Below are 14,510 nucleotides of genomic sequence, written 5' to 3' on the forward strand. Positions count from 1 at the left end.
ATCAATGATTCTCTCTCATCATTGATGTTTCTCTCTCTCTCTCCTCCCTTCCTCTCTGAAATCAATAAAGAAATTTTTTTTTTAAAAAGGTTGAGATATCCAGATTTTTCTCTGCATTATTGAATCTTCCATCTAAATGTCTAGAAGACAAAAGCAGAACAAAATAGCGACTACTTTTTAATAGCAATTACAATTTAATAATGTCATCGATCAGCTGCCTGGGATCGAACCTGTAACCTGAGCATATGCCACGACAGAGAACTGACCCAGCAACCTTTAGGTGCAGGGGATGACGCCCAACCAACTGAGCCACACTGGCCAGGGCTATTATGCTCTTGGTTGTTTTAAATTGTGAAAGATCCATAACATACAACTTACCATCTTAACCATTTTTAAGGGCACATACAGTTCAGTAGAGTTAAGTACATTCACATTGTTGTCCAGCCAATCTCCAGAACTCTTTTCATCCTGCAAAACTGAACCTCTTATGTGTATTAAACAATTCCCCATTTCCTCTTCCCCCAGCCCCTGGCAAGCACTATTCTACCTTCTGTCTCTATGAATTGTATTATTACTATACACTTTTCACACACGGAGAAAACCAAGGTTCAGAGAGTAATTTGCTTCCAGGAGACAGAATCTGAACGTGAACCCAGGCCCCTATTCACATCCTGAGCCAATTTGAAATATGGCTTAACCTCACAGCGCATGATGCATTTTACTTTCCCCATAGCAATGATGGCCACTGTGAACCAAGACACTCCTCTGTGCTCCTGTTTTTGCAGCCATTCTCACGACACATCGATCGGTTGCCTCCTGCACGTGTCCCAGTTGGGCCGGGGATGGAGCCCTTGACCAGAATGGAACCTGGGACCCTTCAGTCCTTGGGCCAACACCCTAACCACTGAGCCAAACTGGCTAGGGCTATTCCACATCTTTATGCATTCATTGGTTGCTTCTTGAATGTGTCCTGACCACAGATCAAACCTGCTCTAACCAATTGAGCTACCTGTTGGGCCCTCTCAAATTTAATCACAACAGCCCTGCAGTCATTGTGTGAGGGAGTGTCCTATCTCCCAGCAGTGTCTGGTACAAAATAGACTCAGCTAACATGCTTGGTGAGTATGGGCCTATTCGATGCCTTTAAGTAGTCTAAACATTACATTTTTAATGCAATTGTTTACATTTTTTGACAATGTTGATTCTCTCAGGAGAAAACCAGCTGAAATGCACAAAGGTCATAAAGAGCTTCCCAATCCTCTGCGCTCCCCCCTCTTCCTACAGGGTCCATCTGCTCTTCTCGCCCCAGGCCAGTCCCAGCCGCCCCCCCACCCGCACCTCACCACCAGCTTTTGCTGATCCACAGCCAAAGGCAGAGACAAACAGGCAGCGGGCAAGGGGACATAAGAGACTGTCCCTGCTGTGTTCCCTTCCCCTGCCACTCCACCCCCACACTCTTCCTTCCAGCCTACCCAATCCTGACCGTTCTGAACACCCTCTGTCCTTTCATGCCTCCATGACTTCGCACATGCTGTTCTTGAAGACAGGAAAGCGCTGTCCCTCCCCTTGTTCGCCACCTCTAAGATTCCTACAGTCTTCGCTAGCCAGCTCAGATGTCATCTCCTCTGTGAAGCCTCCTCCCATGCCCCCCAGCAGTGAGTGCATCCCTCTTCTTGGTGCAGACTAGCTAGCTCATCATTCATAGACTACAGCAGTTGGACTGAAGTCAGTGTGTCCCCATGTCCCCAACTCCTTCGGCTGTGTTGAGGCTTCATCTCTGCTCCTAGCAGGGTCTAGAGAGAAGCCCAGGTTACTTCATTTTTTAAAATATATATAGTACTGGTATATTTGAAAATGAAGAAATGACAAAACAAGATCACAAATATTAAGGCATATTTTTCAATGTTTAACACATTAATGCTTCTAATACAAAAAATTACAACATAATTGTGCGGTTCACAATTATCGATTTATTAAAACATAATAACTTACAGTGCTCCATAGGCACTGTGGTCTATTAATAAGAAACAAGCTTAAAGAAATACTAGGAGGGTCTTTGATTAAACTGGTCAGTGGATCTGACAACCTATAACTCCATCTGGAGATCCTGGACAAATAGTTCTCCTGGACCCTTCCCCCAGTGATAGGCTGTGCTGCTGCCTCTGCACACAGTAGGTGCTCACTGTTTGCTAAGTGATGGGACACATACAGTTTTCCGAATTGGTTATTGAAAACCCACATACGATATTCCTGAGAAACAATGAAGTCCTGAACAATGTGGCAGGAAGTCACTTCCTCCTCCAGTGACCCAACCCTCAGAGTCCCGCTGAAGGCTGCAACAGGAAGCCCCTCACCCACTTTCTTTCCTCCCCCTGTTCCACTCCCCCCGCCCCCACGCCCACCGCCCCTACCCCAGGGGCACCAAAAGAAGTCAACCTTCCATCTCTCTCAGCCTCTCTCCTCCACCCTCTGGAGGGTCCCAGGTGAAGAAAGAGAAAAGCACTTACTCATAGAAGGAGGCAGGCAGCCAAGCAGGGTTTAGAGAGTCGCCCTGCCCCCAGCCAGGCCTAGGAATAAAAGAAACAGCAGAGGACAAAGAAGGGTTTACAGCACTGGAGCAAGGGGGAAGAAAAGGCCTAAGGAAGTTTACAAAGCAATCTGTCAGAGAAGGGATGAAAAGGGAGCCCTGCTGGGCTGAGGGGCTTGGGCGCCCAGCTCACCTCACCTTAGGCCCAGTTAGAAACCTGCAATTACAGTAGTCAGCCAAAGAATGAACCCATCTCCCTTGACCCAGAGGTTTTTCCTAAGGGTGAGGCCTTAACTTGCTGGATTCCTGGCAGCTCCAAATATCTCTGCTCTGCTGGGCTCAATTCACCAATTTGTCTGAACCCACCAAACTGGTCCAACTTGGAGTTCCCTCTGGATTTCCAGCAGAAACATTATGTGAGAATAAGGTCACCAGCCGATCCTCACAGCTATGGAGCCACTCTGACGTCCCAGGTTTTTCTGAGCCAATGAAAATGCCCACAGAAAGTGCTCACTTTCTGGAAGTCTTCCCTGCACCCACAGCTGTCATCTGAGTGCCCACTTTAAGTCATCTCAGTGCTCACCATCACCTTGGGTGTGATTACCCCATTTTACAGAAAGAGAAATGGGCCTGGGAAGAGTAAATGACTTTTCAAAGGATATACAGCCTGGATTTCAACCCAGGTCTGTCTGACCTTGACTGCCTTTCGGGGACCCTCTGTGATTCCATTTTTTAAAGACTTTTTGTGTGTGTGGCGTACCCATAACAATTTTAGGTGGGGTAAGATGGTACGATTTTGTGGTATCTAAAGAATTCCTCGCCGCACAGTTGGGGGTGTGGAGTGGGAGAGTCTGCCTCATGGCTGGGTAGAGTCCTAGTTCTTTTCAGACACTTGAGTAATTTAACCATAAATCACTGGGCGGTGGGAACAGGACACTCACTAATAAAAGCAGAGCCTGGAGTCATGTTCGAGGAAAAAAAATTCAAGTCACTCGGTGGGTAGATGTATCTGCAAAACAAAAGAAAAGCCCCTTTCCCAGCGCAGGCAGAGAAGTCTCCTGTACAGTTAGAGACAACAGGCTTCTGGGCACGTGGCCAAGGTTCTGGGGATATTTATAACTTGAAGAGGGTGGGAGTCCCTAATAAGCTGCTATATTCTTTTTCCATCACTTCCCTCTCCAAGGCTACAGCGAGCTCAGAGCGCTTCTCCACGCAGAATGCCTGCTTTTCCCCGTGCTGGGCTTCCATTGTCTAATTTTCTCATCCTGGCTGGGGAAGGGGAAGGGGGCCAGTCCTTCCGTTCGGAAGAACTCCAGCTGCATGCAGCCTAGCTGCTGCTGGTGTTTCTTGGCCAGCTCCTGTGGTCTCTGAGGGACCTGCCTGTGAGCCTGTGGTTCCTGAATGCCTGAGCGTCTGAGGTCTCGGCATCTGTGCGAGTCTTTGGGATCTCTGGGCTTTGCCTGCAAGCCTGCGGATTCGAGATCTACCTGCAGGTCTGAGATAATCCGGAAATCTGCCAGTCGTGATTTCTAGAACCTTCCCGAACGCCTGAAGTCTCCAAAGAACGCTGCCTGCCGATTTGGAATCTGTTTGGGGGCTCGTGGATCTTGGAGCCGGCGGTCTAGTGGACCTTTCGCGGGCCAGGAGGTAAGTCTGCTCGTTCCCAGCTCGGGTTTTCGGCTTCCTATCTTCAGCGATCAGAGAATGCTAACATGTGGAGTGCCCGCCCGGCTCAGGCCCTCAGGGGCCGGTCCGTGTCAAAGGCGGCCAGGAAACCTTTGAGCAGAGCAGCCCTCGGAACGATAAGGTCAGTTCTGCCCAGCGCTGGCGCCTGGCTCGCTCCCTTTACACGCCCTATCCCCCACATTCGCTCAGCATTTTGGCTTCCCGCTCTGCCAGCCACAACTCTGCCCGCCCCTCAGGGGCGCCCTCTTTGGAAGGACGCAGTCAGACTCCCCTACAGGGTTAATAGCGATGGGGCTTGGACACCGCCTGTCCCAGCCACCGACCACACTCGCTAGCTCCCCGGCGGCGCGGGGCCTCTTGGAAGTTGTAGTCTGTGTAGCAGGGTGCGAAGGCCGCAGGCGCTGCTGGGACATGTAGTGCGTGGGCGGAGCTCAAAGTTCCAGCGAGGCCGCTGAATCTTCCCCGGGGAGTGGGCGGCTGCCTCTTTCCTCTCAGGCCCGGCTGTCAGATGAGTGTTAATCCGAGCGGAACCCAACACAGGCCAGCACCAAAATTAGGCCAGACGTCGCAATTAAGGTCCGATCCACGATAAGCTTCTAGGGACGTGAGGAGAAGCAGGGCAACTTCCCTTGCTTAATCGGGCTGTTGTCTCCGACAGAAGAAAGCAGAAGATACTCTGTCCTGAGTAGGAGAACGCGGTCCTTCCTTCACCCTTTTGTTCTTTTCCCTCCTTGGCTTTTGGCCCTTGGGTGGCCTTTGTACGCCAGAATGGAACTCAAACTCCCGGCAGGCCGCCGGGGCAGGCGCAGGCGCGATGGAGGTGTCCAGCCTTGTTAAAAGAGGCGGGCCTAGTATTCGGCTTGTAATTGGCAGAGCGTTTTTCGAGCTTCGCTCGCTGATTGGCTGAGGTAGCTGCCGGAAAGTCCTCATCCTGGAGAAGAGACTGCAGCGGCTTGAGCGCCGGCGGGAGGGACGGAGCCAGGGAGCTGTCCTGTCCTGCTAAATCCCGGCATTGCCTCCACCCCGTGGTGGCGGAGACACGGAGGGCGGGTCGCGCTCGAGGGTCAAGGAGGAGAGTGACACTGCCCGGGTCCAGGGCCCTCCCTAGCCGCCTGGCGGCCAGAACTCCAGCCCTGGGGAGTGGGCAGGGCCTGTGTTCTGTGCCTCACGCCCTGCTTTTCGCCTCCTTTAGTGCTGTCTGCTAGCTGCTTTTCCTGCTCTTTCTCCTGGGAGGCGAATCCTTGAGCCCGAGATGGCAGCCACCCTGCTCATGGCTGGGTCCCAGGTAAGCCGGGGGTGGCTTCGCGGACCCTGCCTCTGCTTATCCACCTGGTCCCGGCGTTTCTTTGCAAATCCCTGTGGGAAATTCCCTGGAAAATAGTAATTAGCTCGCTTCGGTATTGTGCCTCCAGGAACCCAGACCGGTTTAGCCACAAACAAGCATTTATTGAACACCTGCTGCATGTCTTTAAATGCCGGGGAGACAAAAGGTGGATGGATGAAACGGGCTCTCCCGCCTGCTCACAATCTATAGGGAGACAGATGCATCCGGTTAACCGTGATACAACGTGATAAGAGCTCCATTTGCTGTAGGAACGAAGCGCTTGGTGTGAGAAGGAAGGCGTGGGAGTGATGAATTCTATCTGAGGGGTCCGAGGGAGGAGTGGAGCCAAGCAGAGGGATGGGGGGCACCGAAGAATAGTTGGAACTGGAACAGGACCTAAAAGAATAGTAGGATACCTGGAGGAGGAGGGCCAGTGCTTCCATTCATAACTTATTTTGCTCCTTACATTCTTTTTATTTCTTAAAACCCGTTGTCACTTAAATATTTGTCAGTGGTTTTCCTCATCTGGAATAAAAAAAAAGAATAATAGGATTTTTCTGGTTTGAGAAAGATATTCCAGGAAAAGAGGAACATTGTGAGTAAAGTTGTGGTGCCATGTAGGTGCTAGATGTGTTCTGAGCAAAGTACAGGATTCCCGTGTGGGGCAGGGTTGTCTGGCCATTGGACCAGAGCAATTAGCTTGTAAATTGCTCTCTTCTTTACTCTATCTCTTTTTAGCTTGTTCATTTCTTCTTTGGACTCTATAAATCAGATTTAATACCCTTTGCCTCCTCAATAATTCTAGCTGTGTCTGTAATTTCAAGGAGAAAAACTGGTACCAATCTATGAGATGTCAAGTAATGAGGAAGCATTGTGTGATTTCAGGCACCGGTGACATTTGAAGATATGGCCATGTACCTCACTCGGGAAGAATGGAGACCTCTGGACCCTACGCAAAGGGACCTTTACAGGGATGTTATGCAGGAGAATTATGGGAATGTTGTCTCATTAGGTAAGTAAGGATTCTCTACCATTCTTCACCCCATGTTTTGAGACTAGCTCTTTCAACACAACCTAGTCGTTTGATTAAAATATATATGTATATATTTTATTGATTTCAGAGAAGAAGGGAGAGGGGGAGAGAGAGAAACATCAATGATGAGAGAGAATCATTGATGGGCTGCCTCCTGTATGCCCCCTACTGGGGATTGAGACCACAACCCAGGGCATGTGCCCTTCACTGGAATCGAACTTGGGGCCCTTCAGTCTGCAGGCCAGTGCTCTATCCACTGAGCCAAACAAGCTAGGGCAAGTTGTTTGATTTTTAAAGCACTTAATTGCATATTGACTTGAGTCCTCAGACAAATGTTTGAGTGGGAACATCAGAGTCATATTGTCTATTTTTTAAATTGTATTTATTGATTTTAGAGAGAGAGAGGAAGAGAGAGACAGACATCGATTTGTTGTTCCATTTATTTGTGCATTCATTGGTTGATTCTTGTATGTACCCTGTCCAGGTATCAAACCTGCAACCTTGGCATAACAGAAGATGAGGGGGTTCTGACCTGGATTAATGGGAGGGCAAAAGCCACCTTTCTGTGTTTGTTTTGACTTTGGAGCCTTAGCTTTGCCTTAGGTCCTTCATCTGGAGTAGGTGCTAGTCTAGAGATGTTTCAGAGTTGATCATAGATTTTGAGTATGTCAAATGTTGTTCCAGGAAAATCCTGAACTAAATTAGATTACAAATTATATTATTGAGGAAAGCTAATTTTTTAAAATTATATATTTTTTTATTTCAGAGAGGAACGGAGAGGGAGAGAGAGACAGAAATATCAATGATGAGAGAGAATCATCGATCAGTTGCCTCCTGCAAGTCCCATGCTGGGGATTGAGACCGCAACCTGAGCATGTGCCCTGACTGGGGATCGAACCGTGACCTTCTGGTTCATAGGTTGATGCTCAACCACTGAGCCACCCTGGGGTGGGCAAGAAGTCTAGGGTTTTTTTGATGGTCTGCAAACCTGTCTTTTTAAAAAATATATGTTTTTATTTATTTTTTTTAGAGAGAGAGAAAGGGAGAGGGATAGAGATTACTACTGAGCCACACTGGCCAAAACCTGTCTTTTCTCTTAATTATCCTTTGGTCTGAGTGTAACCAGAACAAACAGTATATTCTTGAGCTGGATAGCCTTTAGACCAGTGGTTCTCAACCTTCTGGCCCTTTAAATACAGTTCCTCATGTTGTGACCCAACTATAAAATTATTTTTGTTGCTACTTCATAACTGTAATGTTGCTACTGTTATGAATCGTAATGTAAATATCTGATATGTAGGATGGTCTTAAGCAACCCCTGTGAAAGCGTCGTTCAACCGCCAAAGGGGTCGCGACCCACAGGTTGAGAACCGCTGCTTTAGACTCATGTTGTCTTCTGTTTAGACTCAACATAAGTTAGCAACCATGTATGGTTCACTAGGTCATCTGCCACTCATTGAGGACTAATTTTTTATTCCTATAGCCTTTTCCAGAGAAAAGGCAAATAGAAGGGGTTTTCTTCTTATTTTTTTTAATCATCACCCAAGGATATGCTTTTTTCATTGATGAGAGAGAGAAAAAGAGAGAAAGAGAAACATCAGTGTGCGAGAGAGAAATTGATTGGTTGCCTTCTGTTTGCATCAGGACCAAGGATTGAACTCAAAACCTAGGTATGTGCACTGACCAGGAATCAAACCCAGGACCCTTCAGTGCATAGGACAGTGTTCTAACCACTGGTCACATTGGCCAAGGTGAGATGTTTTCTTTTTAACTGGCCTTTCTCTGATATCCAAAGTTTTTTGGACCCTTCCTTTAGGAAGTGACTAGAAATTAAGTTATTTACCCAGATCTATTGCAGTCTGTTATCCAAATATTCCACTTAACGCAACAAAAATTAGAAATGAGAATCTCAAAGAAATATGAATCTATATGTCTAAGGTTGATTCCCAGGAACACTTAGGGATGGAAACATGGAAGCACACACACAAAAAATTATTTGTCCAAATAAGTGGGTTAAATAATGTTAACAAGGTCTCTTTACCGCAAGACTCTTTAGAGCCTTTATTATGTTATCAGGCAATATGAATTTCTGAGATGTTGTTGCATGCATCATTTACCAAAGTAATTTATCCTTGGGACTCTTTTCTCTCAGCATACCTACCTCTTTCTGAAGAATGTACTAAGAAATGCAACTTGGAAAATGCAGTGTCTGGTAGAAAGTTTTTTTTTGTACACAGTGGTTATATATTTTGATTCTCATTTGAAGACTATGCTTAGTCAATGCCAGGAATGTTCTAAGCTAGGCATCTTTTTTTGCGTTCTCCAATCTTCCCACCCATTTTCATTAAAAGGCCCCTAGAAAGTAGCATTTGGCAGTCACTTTTTCTGTCAACTAAGATTTGAAAGAAATAGATAAAAATTCATTTTATCCATGCTAACCCAGTAAGTTCTTAGTAAATTTATATAATGGTAATGATGAAGGCTTGATTAGTTAAGAACAAGCACATATACATACATACATGCCTTCACATACAAAATACCTAGGTTCTTGGCTTTTAGAGATTCTAATTTAGAATCTCTTATATTCTCTGTTTCCAGTATTCTCCTTTTTTGAAAAAAACAACAACAACAACATATTTATTGATTTCAGAGAGGAAGGGAGGGATAGATAGGAACATCAATGATGAGAGAGAATCATGATTGGCTCCTCCTACATGCCTCCTACTGGGGATCGAGTCTACAACTTGGGCCTGGGCCTTGACAGGGAATCGAACTGTGACCTCCTTGTTCATAGGTGGATGCTCAACCACTGAGCCCACTGGCCAGGCTGGTTTTCTCCTTTTGAGAAACCAGGAATATATACAGTTTTTATAAAGAACCATTAACCGTATTGATACAGAGTATGAACTTTTATCAGACAGATCTGAATTTGAATCCTGGCTCCACCATTTATGACCTTTTGTGTGTTTTTTTCCAACTACAGTTTACATTCAATACCATTCCACAGCAGTCTTTTTTTAAAAAAATATTTTATTGATTTTTTTTACAGAGAGAAAGGGAGAGGGATAGAGAGTTAGAAACATCAATGAGAGAGAAACATCAGTCAGCTGCCTCCTGCATGCCCCCCACTGGGGATGTGCCCACAACCAAGGTACATGCTCTTGACTGGAATTGAACTTGGGACCCTTCAGTCCGCAGGCCGATGCTCTATCCACTGAGCCAAGCCAGTTAGGGCCCACAGCAGTTTCAGATGTATAGCAAAGTAGCCAAAAAAACCATGCACTCTACAGAGTGGTCCTTTCGCTGACCCAAGCACCCACCTGGCTGCCTACCCAGTTATCTCGACATTATTGACTACATTCCCCATGCTGCAATTCGGATCTCTGTGGTGATTCTGCAACTATCAGTTTATATTGCTTAATCCCCTCCTCACCTTTTTCTTTTTCTTTTTATATATTTTTATTGATTTCAGAGAGAATGGGAGAGGGAGAGAGATAGAAACATCAATGATGAGAGAGAATCTTTGATCAGCTGCCTGCTCCACACCTTCACAGGGGATTGAGTCCGCAACCCAGGCATGTGCCCTTGACCGGAATCAAACCTGTAACTCATCAGTCTGCAGGCTGACACTCTAGCCACTAACCCAAACTGGCTAGCCCCCCTCCTCACTTTTTCACCTAGTCTCCCAAACCCTCTCCCCTCTGACAGCTGTCAGTCTGTTCTCTGTATCTATGAGTATGGCCTTTTGTTTTTAGTTTTTATTTTAAAAAAATTTTTAATGAGTATGCCCTTTTGGAAGTCATTTCTCTCAGCCTTAGGTTTCTTTCTTTCTTTCTTTTAATATATTTTTATTGATTTTAGAGAGGAAGGGAGAGGGATAGAGAGATAGATAGAAACATCAATGATGAGAGAGGATCATCGATTGGCTGCTTCCTGCACGCCCCCTACTGGGGATTGAGCCCACAACCCAGGCATGTGCCTTTGGCTGGAATCGAACCTGGGACCCTTCAGTCCCCAGGTTGATGCTCTATCCACTGAGCCAAACCAGCTAGGGTATAGGTTTCTTATTTATAAAGTGGAAATCATAATTCCTGATTCAGGGCAGTTGAGGTACTAATTCATGTAAAGAACTTAACATAATGCCTGGTACATACTGGTAGTAGGTAATTCTTTGTGTGTTTACCAGTATTATTATTATTTACTTTTTATTACAGATTTTGAGATCAGGAGTGAGAACGAGGTGAATCCAAAGCAAGAGATTAGTGAAGATGTAGAACTTGGGACTGCATCTGAAAGACCTGTTGGGAATACAGAGGAAAATCCTGAAAGTGAAGAGGCCTTTGAAAGCAGGGATAGATCAGAAAGACAGTGGGAAGATTTAACAGCAGAAGAGTGGGTAAGCTATCCTCTCCAACAAGTCACGGATCTGCTTGTCCACAAAGAAATTCACACAGGTATTCAATATCATATATGTTCTCAGTGTGGAAAGGCCTTCAGTCAGATCTCAGACCTTAATCGACATCAGAAAACCCACACTGGAGACAGACCCTATAAGTGTTATGAATGTGGAAAGGGCTTCAGTCGGAGCTCACACCTTATTCAGCATCAAAGAACACACACTGGAGAGAGACCCTATGACTGTAATGAGTGTGGGAAAAGTTTTGGAAGAAGTTCTCATCTCATCCAGCATCAAACAATCCATACTGGAGAAAAGCCCCACAAATGTAACGAATGTGGGAAAAGTTTCTGCCGTCTATCTCACCTAATCCAACATCAAAGGACCCACAGTGGGGAGAAACCCTATGAGTGTGAGGAGTGTGGGAAAAGCTTCAGCCGGAGCTCTCACCTAGCTCAACACCAGAGGACCCACACAGGTGAGAAGCCTTATGAGTGTAATGAATGTGGGCGAGGTTTCAGTGAGAGATCTGATCTCATCAAACACTATCGAGTCCACACAGGAGAGAGGCCCTACAAGTGTGATGAGTGTGGGAAGAATTTCAGTCAGAACTCTGACCTTGTGCGCCATCGCAGAGCCCACACAGGAGAAAAGCCCTACCACTGTAATGAATGTGGAGAGAATTTCAGCCGCATCTCACACTTGGTTCAGCACCAGAGAACCCACACTGGGGAAAAGCCATATGAATGTAACGCTTGTGGGAAAAGCTTCAGCCGGAGTTCTCATCTCATCACACACCAGAAAATTCACACTGGAGAAAAGCCCTATGAGTGCAATGAGTGTTGGCGAAGCTTTGGTGAAAGGTCAGATCTAATTAAACACCAGAGAACCCACACAGGAGAGAAGCCTTATGAATGTGTGCAGTGTGGAAAAGGTTTCACCCAGAGCTCCAACCTCATCACACATCAGAGGGTTCACACGGGAGAGAAGCCTTATGAATGTACTGAATGCGAAAAGAGTTTCAGCCGGAGCTCAGCTCTTATTAAACATAAGAGAGTTCACACTGACTAAGTCCTGTAATTATGACTGAGAAACAATTTATTTGAAGGTACAATTTTATTTGATATCCAAGAGCTCTTTTAAGACTGAGTTTCTTATACCATACCGAATTTTCTTGTTGTAGGCCACAGTTTAAAACATCAAAGAAGACAAGCCATTTGAAATTCTGACCCACGGATTTGGGAATGTTATTCCCTCTCCAAAATAGTGATTTTTATTCACTCAATATTAATGAAGTACTTCATCGAAATCAGCCCCATGAGTAACTGGAACTCTGAAGTCTAGATAATAAATGCTGGTAAATGCTCAGGACTGGAAATAGAGTAAATTTTTAAAAGGCATTTCTCCTTGCCTTAGCTTAAAAAACTGTGCTAGGGGAAATGTTGGACTGTAATAGGGTGGTCACAGCTGCTTTGGAGAAAGATGAGAGACTGCCTGAACTGCCACACTTACTCACTTACCATAGTATTTGGGTACACACATCTTACCACTCAAAAGGCTTTGTCCTTGAGTTGCTCATGCACTTGTACCTTTCTGACTTCCTGAGAGCTGGATTCTGCATGATGAAGGCAATGATCATAACATTTTTCCTTCTCATTGTTTCTAATTAACTTTCTAAAAGCTTGCATCTTTGTGAAAGCTAACTGAAGATACAGATTGCAAGGATAAATGAAACACAGGTTTGGGGACAAGGACTCATCAATGGTGGTGACTTTAGGAAGTGATGCCCACTGTTTTTATTGCCATTAGTCAGAATTTATTAATTTCCTTTGGGGATCACTCTAGGGAACATTGTAGTGAAAATGTCTTCAAGGAAAGATAGGACCATAAGTGTTGGTGGAGTGTAAGGAGCAGGTGGATTTGACAATTTCAGGGGAGGAAGCACAGAGTCCCTTCCCAAGGAACACAGGTCATTTCTGTGTACTTTCCCCTCTACCCTTTAAGGTCAGTCCTCTCTATACTGCTAACTCTAGGATTTGCTAAGGGCCACATCCCAGTGTTTCTCTTAGCTTGCATAAGAGCATGTGTATGTACAGTAAAATGTGTATTCCTGTGGTTTTTCCAATAGCAGAAACTGAATTCACACAGAATTAGCATGTTCTAGGGTGATGTTGATTGTGTGACAGAACTACAGACACACTCCAATTGAAAAATGTTTTTTTTCATTTATGATGAAAAAAATTTAAACACTAATGCTTTAATGTGCACTCTTGTAAGATCTGTCTTTGTACAGAACTACACACTTGTTTATATTTATCAGTCAATTGTGGGAGATAACTGATTGTCCTGTTCTCAGAGTGAACGTCTCTTTGGGCTAGTAACAAGGAATTAATAAGCCTATAGGAATGTATTTTCATCCTGTCAGCCTACAGATATAAATGGTTAAACTAAGAGTTGACCCAATGTAAGCCCAGTAGTGTCAGCTCTTCTTATCTCAGTCCAAGTAAGAATTAAGAAATATCCCAAATGTTGGTGCTTATCCAAGTATTTAGGGGTGTGAGTGGAAGAAAATGGATGCCCAGGAAATGGGACTCACGGAAATTTTTGTTTAGTGTGTCTCAAGTTATTTCTACTGTGCTTTATTATGAAAGTTGTAACATTTTGAAAACTACTTTTGCCATAGCTCTTTGGGACTTGGTGTTAAAGAGCTCATGGTCTCTAGGGTCGGGTACTGTAGTGAATTATACCCACAGCTGTGTGGGACTGCATCACTTGCAAACGACACAACCTCGAAAGTAACAAAATGAAAAACCACTCCACCAAGGAGCTTTCTTTCTGTTGCCACTCCTGTTTAAATGTAAACTCGGGCAAGAAGCATGTTTTTCGTTCGATACAAAATCTAGCCAACTGTGGGTATTCATATTTTAATTGTTGAATAACTTACATGTTCTTAATGACTAAACTCGAATATGTCTTTACCATACCAGTGTTGCTGATGGTTTTAATGAATATCAAAGTTTTCCTGTTTCTGTGAGCCATTAGGGCCTCAGTTTTGGAGTGGCCATAGAAGACAGCATCTTCTTGACCTAATTGTATTTCACTCCCTTTTTCTTCCCTTCTCTCCTGCCCCAACCTGAAACTGCGCCCGTTGCTGCTTTTGGCTCCTAAGTACCCCAGCCATCTCTCCAAACATGTACACTCCAGCTGGGAAGTTAAAAGGGCAAGGGCCAAACCAGCTCTTTCTCCTCTTTTTCTACCAATTGCTGCCCATATTTTGAACTTTGTGTAGAAGTTATACATCAGACTCTCTTTGCATGCTTTCTGCTCCCAAGATTCTGGCTGCTTCTGCACATACCCTGAACACTTTGTGCCTGTTTTCTATGGTTGTGGAGAGTGAATGAACAAGTAAGTACGTCGAACAGTTTTCCTTATGGTATTGGTCAGTTATCCTAGTGTCTATAATATCTGTATTATTCTAACAATATTCTATAATTAAAAGTATAATTTTTAAAATAAATAAACCTGAGAATTATTTTAGTAATCC

General features: G+C 44.9%; 1 protein-coding gene and 1 long non-coding RNA gene across 2 annotated transcripts; one reads left to right on the plus strand and one right to left on the minus strand.

The window, feature by feature from the left end:
- Positions 1-3,265: 3,265 nt before the first annotated feature.
- On the minus strand, positions 3,266-4,087 carry LOC102751963. The gene is made up of 2 exons (XR_436374.1): positions 4,015-4,087; positions 3,266-3,536 (listed from the first exon to the last, which is right to left on the minus strand). It is a non-coding gene; the product is annotated as an uncharacterized LOC102751963 (long non-coding RNA).
- ZNF436 (zinc finger protein 436) lies at positions 3,535-12,170 on the plus strand. The gene is made up of 4 exons (XM_006777569.2): positions 3,535-4,174; positions 5,406-5,498; positions 6,423-6,549; positions 10,785-12,170. Exons 2-4 carry the CDS (start codon positions 5,466-5,468, stop codon positions 12,035-12,037), a joined length of 1,413 nt encoding a protein of 470 aa, XP_006777632.1. The 5' UTR covers positions 3,535-4,174; positions 5,406-5,465; the 3' UTR covers positions 12,038-12,170.
- Positions 12,171-14,510: the final 2,340 nt, after the last annotated feature.

The sequence above is a fragment of the Myotis davidii genome, unplaced genomic scaffold (genome assembly GCF_000327345.1).
Source record: "Myotis davidii unplaced genomic scaffold, ASM32734v1 scaffold149, whole genome shotgun sequence".
Lineage (NCBI taxonomy): Eukaryota > Metazoa > Chordata > Mammalia > Chiroptera > Vespertilionidae > Myotis > Myotis davidii.